General features: G+C 35.4%; 2 protein-coding genes across 3 annotated transcripts in view; one reads left to right on the forward strand and one right to left on the reverse strand.

Moving 5' to 3' along the window:
• Window positions 1-17,015, reverse strand: part of LOC149797566 (uncharacterized) — a 54,308-nt gene that overhangs the window by 9,256 nt on the left and 28,037 nt on the right. The gene's annotated exons all lie outside the window — the stretch shown is intronic.
• LOC149797567 (uncharacterized) lies at window positions 809-5,992 on the forward strand. Its single transcript, XM_089962442.1, has 2 exons — window positions 809-939; window positions 1,799-5,992. Exon 2 carries the CDS (start codon window positions 1,837-1,839, stop codon window positions 4,636-4,638), a length of 2,802 nt encoding a protein of 933 aa, XP_089818568.1. The 5' UTR covers window positions 809-939; window positions 1,799-1,836; the 3' UTR covers window positions 4,639-5,992.

Here is a 17,015-nt window from a genome sequence, read left to right on the forward strand (position 1 = left end):
ATATGCTGGTTAAGCAGGCCTAGAATCATGCCATGTGCTGGAAGATAATGCCTGGCATCATGCCATGTGCTACTTGGGCAGGTCTGGCATCATGCTATGTGCTGGTAGATCAGGCCTGGAAATTATAAACAATGTAGCTTGAGTTTAAGTATGATTTTTTTTATCACTGATCACGGAAGCTCAAACTCAAGCTCAGAGTTTTATTATCTCCTGGCCAGATCTGGATCTAAATCTGCAGTAGCTGTTCTCAGATCTTAGTCTACACAAGCTATATCCGGATCATGAACTACCCTACCTGTGTCCAGATCAGGGTCTATGCAAGCTATTCCCAGATACGGGTCTACACTAACTGTCCCTAGATCTGGGCCTAACCTAATCTTGGCCTATACTATCTGTTCTCAGATCTGAGTTGATAATATCTGTTCTCAAATCTGGGTCTATGCTAAATGTTTACAGATCCAGGTCTACACTAACTACTTCTATATCAGAGTTGACACTATCTGTTCCCAGATTTGGACCAAACTGTCCCCAGATCTGGGTCTACACCAGCTGTTTCCAGATCTGGGTGTACCGGTCTTTCTGAGATCTGGATCTCCCCTAGTTTTTCCCAGATCTTGGTTTTCACTAGCTGTACCCATATATAACTGTTTCCAGATATGAATCTAAACCAAATGTTCCAAGATATGGGTCAATATCATTCCAAGCTGTGTTTTATACAGAGGCAAATACGGTAACAAAGTAGAAAAATTACAGTCAATCCTCTTCAACTAATGACACATCATATATAGTACCAGAAGTATTTGCATTCTTATCAACAAGACTTAAGTTTCCTTTCATTATGCTGACAGACGAAAACATATACTGAAACAGTATGTTGATTGGATTTAAGAGCACAAGTCAAATTTAATAATTTTGTGGAATAAACCAAATCCATTCAAGGTAAGCTTTAAACTGACAAAATAATTATCAATCAATCAATATAAATGCCAAATTAAATTAAATTTTAAGCAGATCAACACTGGAACAAAAATGAATATTCTATTCAAATGAATTTATGGAAGGAAGGAATTTCCAGCATTTTCTTTCAAAAAGACATCTAATTATGCAGAAATGAAATCAATTCTTTCAAACAAAACAATGTGCTTACATTCTCAGTACAAGAATTTTTTTGCTTAAAAGTTAATACACTCACCTCAATCAGTTAATAAATTTAAATTTTATTAAAATGAATTTTTAAAAAATGTACTTTAAGTAATAGACACTGTAGTCCATTTAGACATTTCTGATTTATTCTGTTTTGTCTGTTTAATTTTGCTTATCATAACCTAATAAAATATTCATTTATTAGCCTTCCATTATTGTGGGTGTTATTATGCCAATTTTGTCAACTAAAAATAAATCCTAAATGACGGAAAGACTGACAAGTACAACAAATGTTAACCTACAATAACGATATACGGACCACATACTCACTTAAAAGTCCAGACCAAATGCAACTGCACAGACCCAGACCTGACATTGCATAATGCACCACAGATTTGTTAGGAGTCATCAACGGAACAAACAACATAGAACCTGACCTGCTGATGCAATATGTAATACCAATTCATGGTCTATATTGTTTGCAGTTGGAATCAGACATTAGCCAAGTATATATGGTAAGTAACTGAGTGGTAAGAAATTTCATTGGACTTTACTGCATTTTTTTTCTCAGCAGTATCAATTACAGACAAGAGATTTATTTACTTCACATTCATGATCACTATATTCTGAAAACATAGTTTTGTTTACCTTTCAGACAAATACTGTTGACCAAAAGAAGAAAAACAAACAAGTATGAGATCCTGTTTTACAGAATTTGGATTTGTGTATGTTCTTTTATTGACAAGAATTGAGTTCATGAACTCAAAATTCATCTGCCCAACACAACTTTGCAACTGTGATAGTGACAACAATATTGACTGCACCAATAAAGGACTGAAGACCATTCCAAAATTTGCCCCTTCGAATACAAGTTTTTATAAACTTAACTTCTTTGCAGACCCAAGATATATGTATAAAACTCCAAATAACATTTCCATACTTTATTTGGAATCTTTCAAAAATATAAATGTTGAGCAAATTGATCTGCGATCTGCCAGGCTCACACACATTGACAGCAAAGCCTTTGCTGGTGTGGAACAAATTTTAAAAATGTTGTATATTGAAGGAGATGGAAGACCTGTGGTAAATCTTCCCTTTTTGAAAGGGTTAAAGACATTGGAATTGCTACATTTGGAAAATTTTGGACTGACAGATGTTAGTGAGGACAACCCATGGAAAGACCTTACCAGTTTGAAGAGAATCCAAGTAAAGAGCTGTATCAATCTAACTTCACTAGGAAATAACACTTTTGTAAACATGCCTAACCTACAAATGATCCATCTTGAAAATTTACCATCTCTACAAACTGTTCCTAAAGCCATTCAAAACTTACAATCACTGAAGAACTTAAAAATTTACAAAACAAGTATTTTTCATTTGGATGAAAATTCTTTCAAAGGTTTGACAGAACTGCAATCTCTTGATTTGTCAAAGAATTTTTTGCAGTTTTTTGAGCATACTACATTCACTGACATCCACAAAACATTACAGTATCTGGACCTAAGTCTAAACAAATTTTCTGTCTCAGCATTGTCCCCATTGACAACTACAAAATGGATGAGTCTCAGAATCCTAAACCTTTCACAAAATCCTCTCACAAGCCTAAATGAGGGAGTCTTCTACAACATGTCCACCTTAAGGGTCCTGATTCTAAATCAATGCAAGCTGGGGAAAATCCAAAACACAACATTCAAAGGACTGGGAAATTTGATTGCACTGGACATTTCCATGAATGAGATAGTAGACATAGAGGTAGGTTCTTTTCTTCCCACTCCCAATCTCACCCATCTTGACCTTCATGATCAACATCAGGTGCCCTCCTGTCATTTGTTACATTCATCAGGTCACCCTCTATTAAATCTGCCACATGAAGCCTTCTGGCATCTCAAAGTCTCTCTTACTCATTTGGACTTGGGTTACAATCTCCTGAATTTGACGGATACTTACAAGCTGATTAGAAGCGTATCAAGTCTTCAGGTTTTAGGTCTGAAATGCATAGGACTTGAGGAAATACCTTCCTCTCTGTTCAGCAACCATTCCAATCTACAAATTTTATACCTGGACGATAACAACCTAAAAAAACTGAGTCCACAGACTCTTTATGGCCTCGGTGGTTCCCTCAAAGAGCTCTACCTTAACAATAATAAGCTGAAGACACTATACAAATGTGTGCTGGAAAATTTCACTCAGCTTCAGAAACTGGAACTTCAAGAGAATGAATGGATCTGTGACTGTCATTTTCTATGGCTGTATGACAGGATACAAAGAGGATCATTCAAAAAGAATTTTCTTAAGTGTACCACACCAGCACGGTATAAAAGTTACTACCTAACAGATTTGTTCCGAAATATGCTAGTGTGTAGAGATGACTATTTCCAGTCTGACTGTCCCATTTGGTTTGATATGAACATTACCACTTTGTCCCAGACCTCTCTCCAGCTGACCTGGTCAGTCAATGATAAATATCTTTTGTCTGGATATCTGCTGGAGGTCATGAACTTGCAGAACAGAACTAGCACCAGATTTAAGCTTCAAGCTGATTGGAAATCGTATATATTGACTGAATTAGAACCAGGGACACCATATCAAATCTGTCTACTAATTGTGATCAGTGAAACAGTTAAAGCCAATCTGGAAGCATGTAAGACCTGGGAAATCCAAGGTCCATCATCCTCAAAGGAAACACATCAAGGACAGACAAAATCAACAACAATAATTTTCAAATCTTTGGCAGTAATTGGAGCTGTTGCATTTATCATCATCGTATTGGTTATCACAGTAATACTAAAGATGGTACCTAGAAAGAATGCTGGCAGATCAATGCAATTAGTTTTAACTCAACAGTGCGATAGTGGCTGCACAACAGAAGAAACCTTTCCAAAATCTTCCTGCAGCTCGGATTCATCAGATGCCCATTTTCTCAAACACAATGATAATCTGCTTTCAATATACCCAGAACTTACCCCTGTCGGGCAAGAAAAACTAAGGGAGAGGTGTAAGCACCTCTTATCTGCTTCTAGTGAAAATGATGTGCAAATCACATATGCAGAAGTGCTCAGGTCTGAGAATGGTGCTTGGTCTCCTAACATATCAAAGACTGAGGGACCTGAAACTGGATCATCGATAATATATACAGAAGTAGACACAAGCCTAAATCCATCCAGTGAAACCTGGGACAATGATGAAGAAACAATCAACAGCCTATTTGTCAATACAACTGTGCCTCAAGGCAATGAAACAGCATGTCAAACTACTGAAATGTACTCCGAGATAAATGAGCCTACTATGGATAATGCTATTACAGAGAAAGGTTCCAAATTTGACGTATCAATATTAAATAAAACCGAATCAATCACAGGAGAAGCCACATTAACTTCACTGCCAGTTCACTTAGCAGTATCAAGTCAAAGATCATTTAATGTGTACACAGATATTCCTGCATCAAAGAAAATGAAAAAGAAAAAACCAACAAAAGGTCATGATTTGAAGACCTAGGGATGGAAGAAAAGAAGCAAATCAAATGAAGGACTGATGGATAAACAAGCACAAGATGAAGGTGTAGGACAATATGTTCACTTGAGTGATTCGGAAAGCTTACACAAGAAGAGTCCTGGTACTGATCTCACACCTACAAATAACATTAAATCCAACCACATCAGTGTGACAGGAATGCCAAAGATTTCACAAAAAACAAAGCTATATTTTAAGCCAACCAAGAGTGAGTGTGATGACGATGCTTTTAACACCTTTTCTTGAACAATATCTAAATTATCTGAATATCAAAATAACTAAAACCCTTTTACAAACAAAAAAATCACAAGCTAGCTTCAAAATACCAAAAGAAATTTTAAAATAAAATATAGAAACTTCAAAAATTTCATTGAGAATATATATCCAGTCCTAATTTCAGACGATGTCTCACCTTTTTGAGTAAAATCTCACTCAGAATTTTGCTAGCTGGTCATTTGAAAACTAACATTAAATAATATTATTAAACCTTTGCTATAAAAACAAATTGGTTACTTCATTGTGTTAATGAAATTCTGTCTGCAGATTTGACTCAAAAATATTTTTACAAAAGGATACAATTTTGAGTGGAGCTGGTAAGTTTGATTGGACCAGGAAGAACATATGAACTCCAAGAAAGGGTACCATTCTCAATGAACCTACAATTATGTATCTGAAAAATTAAAATATTTTTTACATAAAACTACCTTAAACAAACACCTATATCACATTTAAGACTTCTAATTCATATTGTGAAGCATTAGCTGAAATGTACACACTAAAATGACTGCCACCCATTTGTTGTTCAGACTGAAAAGAATTTTCAAACTGCACAACAAACACAATTTGCATGTGCCTATCTGAAAAATATCTGAAGGGTCTGCATATATATACATTGGCTGCTGCTGCACTGATTGCTTATAATACAATTCAAACTTAAATGAGCAGGATCAATAAAAAGCCATTCATACCACTGGGCAGCCAGCACTGAAGGGGAGAATTTATTTTAACAAGCCTAGGAAACAGAAAGCCACATGAGTGAGCTGTCATTACTGTAGAAACAGAGAGTTTTGCCCCAGTGAGGAATCGTAGCCAGTTATCTTCCATTAGGTGGTAGCATGGAACAAAGCTGTCCAAGATTATTTCTGATATATATTTCCTGCTCAACAGAGACGCAAGAAAGAGACAGCATCTTCATCTTGATTTACAAAACGTCTCAAATGGATGGATTATACACAATAGATAAATAACTATTAGGCATAATCAGTGATATTGGAGTCACAAATGGAAAAATAAAATTTTCTCATATCTGCATAAAAATAAAATACTCATTTTTTCATAATTAACTTTGTGATTATTTTTTGACATTGTTTTTCAACATATTCATATCCGTAAAATCACACAAATCATGGGCGATTCAGCAATTTATTCAAAATAATTCTTCAGATAGTTACATGATTGGGTAATTTAGTAAAAATATTTGACTTCCTCAGAAAATATCTTTAAGTTAGCGGTTTAGTTTAGAAATATAGAAGATTCTCATTAAATATTTTTTTACATTAAACATATATCTGATATATTATTATGGTAAAATCATATCTGCATTATATGCAACTGTAAATGTTCTTTTTCCTCTCAGGTTGGCGGTCTACGACAGTAAGTTTTTTCAAAGATGTTGTCCTAGAGAAGTATTTTTTGTAAGTCATGTAAGTGAATAAAGTTTGCTACGTTAGTGCTGCTCTCCTCCAGAAAATAATTTTCAGTTAAAAGAGACAGAATATTATTAACTTTATTATGACAGCTATACTTCTTATCTAAATTGGGTTTAATTTTTTTTTTATATTAAGCCATAGATTGGTAAGAGACAGAGAGACAGACAAAGAGAGAGTGTGTGATGTGATTTTGATTTTTAACGTAGCTTTAACAATTTTTCAGTCATATTGCTACGATTTCTGCAATGTGGCAGTTTATAGTGATGTCTAGCATACTGTATTATTCAAGTGGATATCTGACAATAAAACATGTACCCTCATGCTGTGACAGTGTGAACTGACTGATATTGTAATATTCAAGTGGACATTTGACAATAAGACATATACCCTCATGCTGCGACAGTGTGAATTGTGACTGATATTGTAATATTCAAGTGGACATTTGACAACAAGACATGTACCCTCATGCTGTGACAGTGTGAATTGTGACTGATATTGTAATATTCAAGTGGATATTTGACAATAAGACATATACCCTCATGCTGCAACAGTGTGAATTGTGACTGATATTGTAACATTCAAGTGGACATTTGACAATAAGACATGTACCCTCATGCTGTGACAGTGTGAATTGTGACTGATATTGTAATATTCAAGTGGATATTTGACAATAAGACAGATACCCTCATGCTGCGACAGTGTGAACTGTGACTGATTACTCTCATCAAGTATTATTCATCTCCGACAAAGCCCCCACTTAAAAGTGACTGTGAAGAAATCCAAACTCACAAGAGTTATTCATTTACACCAAGTTCCAACATGTGATTCAATGCAATAGTAATGTTCTAACATGTGATCTTATTTTAAATGGCTACTAATTATTTGTTTCCATTCTGTTTCATGGTCTTCAATCTCATACTCTTTTGAAATATACCATGCCACAAGGGTGTTATGAAAGTCTGGGTCGTATATACTGTATATACTGCTTCCTTTTCTTATCACTGATTAAAATCCAATAAAAGAAACAAACAAGGAAAAACAACCAGGCAATGTATGGCAACTGAGATATGGATATAATACCCTTCGTAATTAGGTAAAGTCTGCATCCAGTGGCAAACAAAATAGAACCTGATCAGCAAAAATGTGCCAGCAGACCAGGGTCTACGTTGTTTATTCTACTGATTAGTTCTAGCATATTGCAATGACACTTACTTATGATAGTGTATTTTCAAGTTCACCATGAAATATGATATCAGTGTGATTAATGTTATGTTTTATACTGCTCTGCAATCCTGTACTGCAATCTAATGAAATATTAAATAATGTGGTGCAATTAAATTAAAAATACTGACATTCCTAAAACATGGGGTTGGGCTATTGACAAAGCATGTCACTGGACATATATGATACCTAGGAACAGCATAACTAATATTTATACTTACTAATAAGTTGAGTCCAACTGCAAACAACATTGACCAGCAAATCAGGGTCTAGGTTATTTGTTCTACTGATTATTTGCTAACAAGCTATATAGACCCAGATTTTCCTGTGCATCAGGCATCATCAGATCTGTGTTCGTGTACTTGGACTTGACTTGTAAGCAAGTAAGTATGGTAGTAGGTATCTGGCATTGTCATCATCAGGAGGTCATCCCAAAAATTGACCCTACTAAAATGTGGGGTGGGTTTATTATTAAGAATCATTGCAGAAATATGTCATCTTATGTCATCATGATCATAATCATCATCATCATGATCATCATTGTGATGATATCTCAAATACTTACATTCCTACAAGCAGTCCAACATTTTGTTTTGCCTTCTCACAACTGAAACATAATCTCTTCTCTGAGTTCCTCTACCTGACTCTTGATTCAAGATGACAGCAGACCATATCTGCTCCAGTACTGTATAACAATGCATCAATATCATTGCCAAATAGCTGCCATTACATAATGTACTGGAAGATCAGGTTCAATTTTGTTCTTTCTCTAACAATTTCAAGCAAACTGCATAGACCCTAATCTTAGACATTAGTTCTCATTCAGTTATAAAGTTTTGTTTTCTGTAACTGTTGTTTGAGAAAATAATAATAAAAATAATAATAATAATAATAATATGTACATTGAGTCACAGACATGCATATCACCCTATAAATAAGCTCAATGCTCAAAATTTCAATAAATTTTCTAAAAATGTTCTCATAAAAAAGCCAGAGGAAAAAAGTTAAATTTTAATAGACATTCATGACTACCATATAGCTAGCCAACAAAGCTTTTATAAACTTTTTAGAGTGTTGTGGAAGAAGCATAATTCCAAAAAATATCCCATTTCTCAAAATATTTTGAAGAAATGTACCCAGAATGGGCCAAAAGGAAAAAAATGAAAAACCTCATTGCATAAAACCTCATTGCATACATCAATGAACAACATAAGTAGCCTAAAAGGCTTCATTAAAATCTTGAGCAGTGTGGGAGAAAAGCAATAACAAACTCTGTCATGGATGGAGAGACTGATGGATGGACAAATAGATGAACAGATGGACCTATTGACACAAGGAGGCAATGAAAATATCCCTGCTTTTGCTAAAGTACAGGGATAAACCAATTCTTCAAACAGTTTAGGAGAATGACAAGTTTAATTCGCTAAATTCAACTTTCTGTAAACAATTTTTAAAAAAGTAATTTCTCCAAGAATGGGCCCAAATAAACTTTATTGTATGTCTACATCAATTACATTGTCTAGCCTGCAAAAACATTCAACAAAATTCTTTGACTTATGTATGAGAAGTGATGATGAACTGAATTACCCAAATTCCCCATTTATGATGGTTTTTCATGGAATGTTCCCATGCTGGACCAGGGGAAAAAAAGGAAAGCCTTGTTGTGCATCTACATTGAGCACACATCTTGCCGACAAAGCTCAATTTTTTTTAAAATCTCCATATAGTGTATAAGGAGAAACAATTATGAAGTAAATTCTCAAATACTAAATTTTTTGACAATTTTCAAGACAATTTCCCCAAAATTTAAATCAAAGGAAAAAAGTGAAAACTTATTGCACATTTACAACAACCATATATCAAGCTTACAAAGTTTTAATACAGTCCTGCAACCAATGTTGGAGGACAAATGATGATGAACGTTATTTCCAAAATATCTCTTTTTTTAAATTATTTAAAGAAATGTCCCCCCACAAAAAAAAAAAAATGGGTGCAGGAAAAAAGTATAAGCTTATTATACATTTACCCACTAATCACATATCTAGATTACAAAGTTTCAATGAAATTATCAATCCAGTATAGAGGTGATAATGAACTGATTTCTCAAAATATTGCACTTGTTGCCTATTTTTTAAGAAATCTGCCTACTAATGGGCTTGAAGAAGAAAGTAAAACTTTATTGCAGATCTGTACTAACCACAAATCTAGTCTATACAATTCTATTCCAATTCTCCAAACAGTGAGGGAAAGAAAGAGATAACAAGCTTTGTCACACATGAATGGATAGAAGCAGATATGGTCATACATAAAGGGTTCGATCGCCGGCCGAGTCATACCAGAGACTTAAAAAATGGTACTAACAGCTGCCTCGCTTGGCGTTCAGCATTAAGAGGTTAGTGTTAGGACTGGTCGGCCTGGTGTCAGGATAATGTGACTGGGTGGGACATCATGCTACATGTCTGTGGCATGATGCCCCAGTGCTAGACATCACTATAAACTGCCACATTGCATACATCGTAGCGATATGACTGAAAAATTGTTAGAGCTACGTTAAAAATCAAAATCACATCACATCACATCACACACATAAAGAGATAACAAGCTTTGTCACACGTGAATGGATAGAAGCAGAGATGGTCATACATACAGAGATAACAAGCTTTGTCACACATGGATGGATAGATGCAGAGATGGTCATACATACAGAGATAACAAGCTTTGTCACACATGAATGGATAGAAGCAGAGATGGTCATACATACAGAGATAACATGCTTTGTCACACATGAATGGATAGAAGCAGAGATGGTCATACATAGAGATAACAACCTTTATCACACATGAGTAGATAGAAGCAGAGATGGTCATATATACAGAGATGACAAGCTTTGTCACACATGAATGGATAGAAGCAGAGATGGTCATACATACAGAGATAATAAGCTCTGTCACACATGAATGGATAGAAGCAGAGATGGTCATACATACAGATGAACAAAATAATGCATGGATGCAATGAGAATATACCTGCTTTTCACAGAATATTATCACTATTATCATTACTAAACAAAACTTGAAACATGTTTATGGACAATGAATACCCAACCTCTGTGACAATTTCTGTAATGACCGAAAGGCAAAATATAACAAAAAATGGGGTGGAAGGATGGATGGCTGCATGGATGTGTGGATACACTACATGACCCTGTCGCTGTCTTGGTGGGGCATGAAAAGTGTTTCCTTGATCAGCTGTTACATCAAACTAGTCTTATCTCATAATCCTGTATCTGAGTTTATTACTAAATCTTCCTTAATTTACTGTATCCTTCCCAAACAGAATTCTACACATACTACAGTATGTCCTGCCATGTGCTGGAAGATCATGCCTGGCATCATGTCATGTGCTGGAAGATCATGCCTGGCATCATGCCATGTGCTACATGATCCTCCCAGCCAATGCTAAGTTCAGACTTGGTGTAATCAACACGTACATATTAGCCACCGCAAACATAAACTTCAGACTGATATTAAAGTTCAGATTTTTACTTTTGATTATTAAATATGTATTGTAGCAGCTGTGTTGTACTTAAAATTTTCTTTTATATCCTTCTTCTTTTAGAAGGGCAAGGTGGGCATGGGTGGAGAATCATGACATAATACTTTTCATTGGTCCTGGCGTCAAGTGGGATATATAAACAGCAATATATGCATGAGATGGTTCACAGCATTTGCATCATAACCTCAAATACTATATTTATTCGTATTTAATGATTCTCCAATTGCAAGCACCACAGACTAAACTCTGCTGCCCAAAATGAAGATCAAGGTATATGTGGTTTATTTTAAAATTTTAAATGAACAGCCCAATAATCACAAAAATCTTTGAGCACAAAGACTGAACTCAAACTCCAAATCATACTGAGAGTCAATCAATATAGTTACAATTTGGCTTGTCAGTAGAAATACAAAGAACATTATCATTCCCTAACTTTCATGTGTCTAACATCACTCCGAATAAAGATAAAGCAGATAAAACTTAGCAAAACTGAGCACCAAAGTTTATTTTCATGCTCAGGTAGTTTTGTGAATGCAGGACCATGCCCTGTTGCCATGAAACTGTCTGAACAAACAAAATGAACTCAGACTAAGAATTTCCAAATGTAAAATCATATGCAGAACTGCTCAAGTAAACTTTGGCAAGCTCAATCCTGGCATTATGCCATGTGTTGGAAGATCAGGAGTGGTATAATGCATATGCCGCTAGATCAAACTTGGTATTATGCCATATGCTGGTTGAGCAGGCCTGGAATCATGCTATGTACTGATTGAGCAGGCCTGGCATTATGCCATGTGCTGAAAGATCATGAGTGGTATAATGCATATGCTGCTAGATCAAACCTGGTATCATGCCATATGCTGGTTGAGCCTAGAATCATGCCATGTGCTGAAAGATCAGGAGTGGTATAATGCATATGCTGCTAGATCAAACCTGGTATCATGCCATGTGCTGGTTGTGCAGGCCTGGCATTATGCCATGTGCTGAAAGATCAGGAGTGGTATAATGCATATGCTGCTAGATCAAACTTGGTATCATGCCATATGCTGGTTGAGCAGGCCTGGAATCATGCTATGTACTGATTGAACAGGCCTGGAATCATGCCATGTGCTGAAACATCAGGAATGGTATAATGCATATGCTGCTAGACCAAACCTGGTGTCATGACATATGCTGGTTGAGCAGGCATGGAATCATGCCATGTGCTGACAGATCAGGAATGGTATAATGCATAATTTTATACTGCTAGATCAAACCTGGTATTATGCAATATGCTGGTTGAGCAGGCCTGGAATCATGCCATGTATTGATTGAGCAGGCCTGGCATCATGCCATGTGCTGGAAGATCATGCCTGGTATCATGCCATGTACTACTTGGTCAGGCCTGGCATCATGCTATGTGCTGGTAGATCAGGCCTGGAAATCATAATGTAGCTTGAGTTTAAGTATGGGATTTTCATCACTGATCACGGATGCTCAAACTCAAGCTCAGAGTTGTATTATCTCCTGGCCAGATCTGGATCTAAATCTGCAGTTTGTAACTGTTCTCAGATCTTAGTCTACACAAGCTATATCCAGATCACGAACTACCCTACCTGTGTCCAGATTAGGGTCTATGCATGCTATTCCCAGATACGGGTCCACACTATCTGTCCCTAGATCTGGGCCTAACCTAATCTTGGCCTATACTATCTGTTCTCAGGTCTGAGTTTATAATATCTGTTCTCAAATCTGGGTCTATGCTAAATGTTTACAGATCCAGGTCTACACTAACTACTTCCATATCAGAGTTGACACTATCTGTTCCCAGATTTGGACCAAACTGTCCCTAGATCTGGGTCTACACTAGGTGGTTCCAGATCTGGGTGTACCGGTTTTTCTGAGATCTGGATCTCCCCAAGCTTTTCACAGATCTTTGTTTTCATTAGCTCTACCCAGATGTAACTAACTGTTTCCTGATGTGGATCTAAACAAAATGTTCCAAGATATGGGACAATACCATTCCAAGCTGTGTTTTACACAGAGGCAAATATGGTAACAAGGTAGCACAATTACAGTCAATCCTCTTCACCTAATGACACATCATATGTAGTACCAAGTATTCACATTCCTATCAACAAGACTTAAGTTTCCTTTCATTATGCTGACAGACGATAACATATACTGAAACAGTATAATGATTGGATTTAAGAGAACAAGTCAAATTTAATAATTTTGTGGAATATACCAAATCCATTCAAGGTAAGATTTAAACTGACAAAATAATTATCAATCAATCAATATAAATGCCAAATTAAATTAAATTTTAAGCAGATCAACACTGGATCGAAAATGAATATTCTATAAAAATGAATTTATGGAAGAAAGGAATTTATGGAAGGAAGGAATTTCTAGCATTTTCTTTCACAAAGACATCTAATTATGCAGAAATGAAATCATTTCTTTAAAACAAACAGACAAAATAATGTTTACATTATCAGTATCAGAATGTTTTGCTTAAAAGTTAATACACTCATCTCAATCAGTTAATAAATTTAAATTTTATTAAAATGATTTTTTTATAAATATGCTTTAAGTAATGTACACTATAATCCATTTAGACATTTTTGATTTGTTCTGTTTTGTCTGTTTAGTTTTGCTTATCATGTTGTTGTTGTTGTTGTTGTTCTAGGGTTTAACGCCATTTTTCAGCACAAGATAGGCTATACATGGCAGCCAGTATTAATGGTGGAGGAAGAACCCTGGAAAACCCAGGTAAGAACCACTGACCACGAGAAGCTACTGGCAGGCTTTCCCACGTACCCATGCTAGCCGAGCTTTGGACTCGAACCCACGCAGACAGAGGTGAGATGGCAGTGATCCGGAACGTTCAGCGCTTTAGACCACTCGGCCACTCGGGGCCCCTTGCTTATCATAACCTAATAAAATATTCATTTATTAGCCTTCCATTATTATGCCAATTTTGTCAACTAAAAATAAATCCTAAATGATTGAAAGACTGACAAGTACAACAAATGTTAACCTACAATAATCAACAACAATAATTTTCAAATCTTTGGCAGTAATTGCAGCTGTTGCATTTATCATCATCATATTGGTCATCACAGTAATACTAAAGATGGTACCTAGAAAGAATGCTGGCAGATCAATGCAATTAGTTTTAACTCAACAGTGTGATAGTGGCTGCACAACAGAAGAAACCTTTCCAAAATCTTCCTGCAGCTCGGATTCATCAGATGCCCATTTTCTCAAACACAATGATAATCTGCTTTCAATATACCCAGAACTTACCCCTGTCGGGCAAGAAAAACTAAGGGAGAGGTGTAAGCACCTCTTATCTACTTCTAGTGAAAATGATGTGCAAATCACATATGCAGAAGTGCTCAGGTCTGAGAATGGTGCTTGGTCTCCTAACATATCAAACAGTGAGGGACCGGAAACTGAATCATCAATAATATATACAGAAGTAGACACAAGCCTAAATCCATCCAGTGAAACCTGGGACAATGATGAAGAAACAATCAAGAGCCTATTTGTCCATATAACTGTGCCACAAGACAATGAAACAGCATGTCAAACTACTGAAATGTACTCCGAGATAAATGAGCCTACTATGAATAATGCTATTACAGGGAAAGGTTCCAAATTTGATGTATCAATATTAAATAAAACCGAATCAATGACAGGAGAAGCCACATTAACTTCACTGCCAGTTCACTTAGCAGCATCAAGGCAAAGATCATTTAATGTGTATTCCTGCATCGAAGAAAATGAAAAAGAAAAAACCAGCAAGAGTTGCTGATTTGAAGACCTAGGGATGGAAGAAAAGAAGCAAATCAAATGAAGGACTGATGGATAAAGAAGCACAAGATCAAGGTGTAGGACAATATGTTCACTTGAGTGATTCGGAAAGCTTACACAAGAATCCTGGTACTGATCTCACACCCAAAAATAACATTAAATCCAACCACATCAGTGTGACAGGAATGCCAAAGATTTCACAAAAAACAAAGCTATATTTTAAGCCAACCAAGAGTGAGTGTGATGACGATGCTTTCAACACATTTTCTTGAACAATATGTAAATTATCTGAATATCAAAATAACTGAAACCCTTTTACAAACAAAAAATCACATGCTAGCTTCAAAATACCAAACAAAATTTTAAAATAAAATACAAAAACTTCTAAAATTTCATTGAGAATGTATATCCAGTCCTAATTTCAGAGGATTTCTCACCTTTTTGAGTAAAATCTCAGAATTCAGCATGCTGGTTATTTGAAAACTAACATTAAATAATATTATTAAACCTTTGCTATAAAACAAATTGGTTACTTCATTGTGTTAATGAAATTCTGACTGCAGATTTGACTCAAAAATATTTTTACAAAATGATACAATTTTGAGTGGAGCTGGTAAGTTTGACTGGACCAGGAAGAACATATGAACTCCAAGAAAGGGTGCCATTTTCAATGAACCTATAATTATGTACCTGAAAAATTAAAATATTTTTACATAAAACTACCTTAAACAAACACCTATATCACATTTAAGACTTCTAATTCATATTGTGCAGCATTAGCTGAAATGTACACACTAAAATGACTGCCACCCATTTGTTGTTCAGACTGAAAAGAATTTTCAAACTGCACAACAAACACAATTTGCATGTGCCTATCTTAAAAATATCTGAAGGGTCTGCATATATATACATTGGCTGCTGCTGCACTGACTGCTTATAACACAATTCAAACTGAAATGAGCAGGATCAATAAAAAGCCATTCATACCGCTGGGCAGCCAGCAATGAAGGGGAGAATTTATTTTAACAAGCCTAGGAAACAGAAAGCCACATGAGTCAGCTGTCATTACTGTAGAAACCGAGAGTTATTCCCCAGTGAGGAATCATAGCCAGTTATCTTCCATTAGGTGGTAGCATGGAACAAAGCTGTCCAAGATTATTTCTGGTATATATTTCCTGCTCAACAGAGACGCAAAAAAGAGACAGCATCTTCATCTTGCTTTACAAAACATCTCAAATGGATGGATTATACACAATAGATAAATAACTATTAGGCATAATCGGTGATATTAGTCACAAATGGAAAAATACAATTTTCTCGTATCTGCATAAAAATAAAACATTCATTTTTCCATAATTAACTTTGTGATTATTTTTTGACATTATTTTTCAACATATAAATATCCCTAAAATCACAAAAATCATGGGCGATTCAGCAATTTATTAAAAATAAATCTTCAGATAGTTACTTGGTTGGGTAATTTAGTAAAAATGTTTGACTTCCTTAGAAACTATCTTTAAGTTAGCTGTTGAGTTTAGAAATATAGAAGATTCTCAATAAATATTTTTTTTACATTAAACATATATCTGTTATATTATTATGGTAATATCATATTGCATTATATGCAACTGTAAATGTTCTTTTTCCTCTCAGGATGGTGGTCAACGACAGTAAGTTTTCACAAATATGTTGTCCTAGAGAAGTATTTTTTATAAGTCGTATAGGTGAATAAAGTTTGCTACGTTAGTGCTGCTCTCCTCCAGAAAATAATTTTCAGTTAAAAGAGACAGAATATTATTAACTTTATTATGACAACTATACTTCTTATCTAAACTGGGTTTAATTTTTTTATATTAAGCCATAGATTCGTAAGAGACAGATAGACAGACAAAGAGAGAGTGTGTGATGTGATTTTGATTTTTAACATAGCTTTAACAATTTTTCATATTGCTACAATGTCTGCAATGTGGCAGTTTACAGTGATGTCTAGCATATTGTAATATTCAAGTGGATATCTGACAATAAGACATGTACCTTCATGCTGCGACAGTGTGAATTGTGACTGATATTGTAATA

This window comes from Sinohyriopsis cumingii, chromosome 6 (genome assembly GCF_028554795.1).
Source record: "Sinohyriopsis cumingii isolate HCF-2022 chromosome 6, ASM2855479v2, whole genome shotgun sequence".
Classification (NCBI taxonomy): Eukaryota; Metazoa; Mollusca; class Bivalvia; order Unionida; family Unionidae; genus Sinohyriopsis; species Sinohyriopsis cumingii.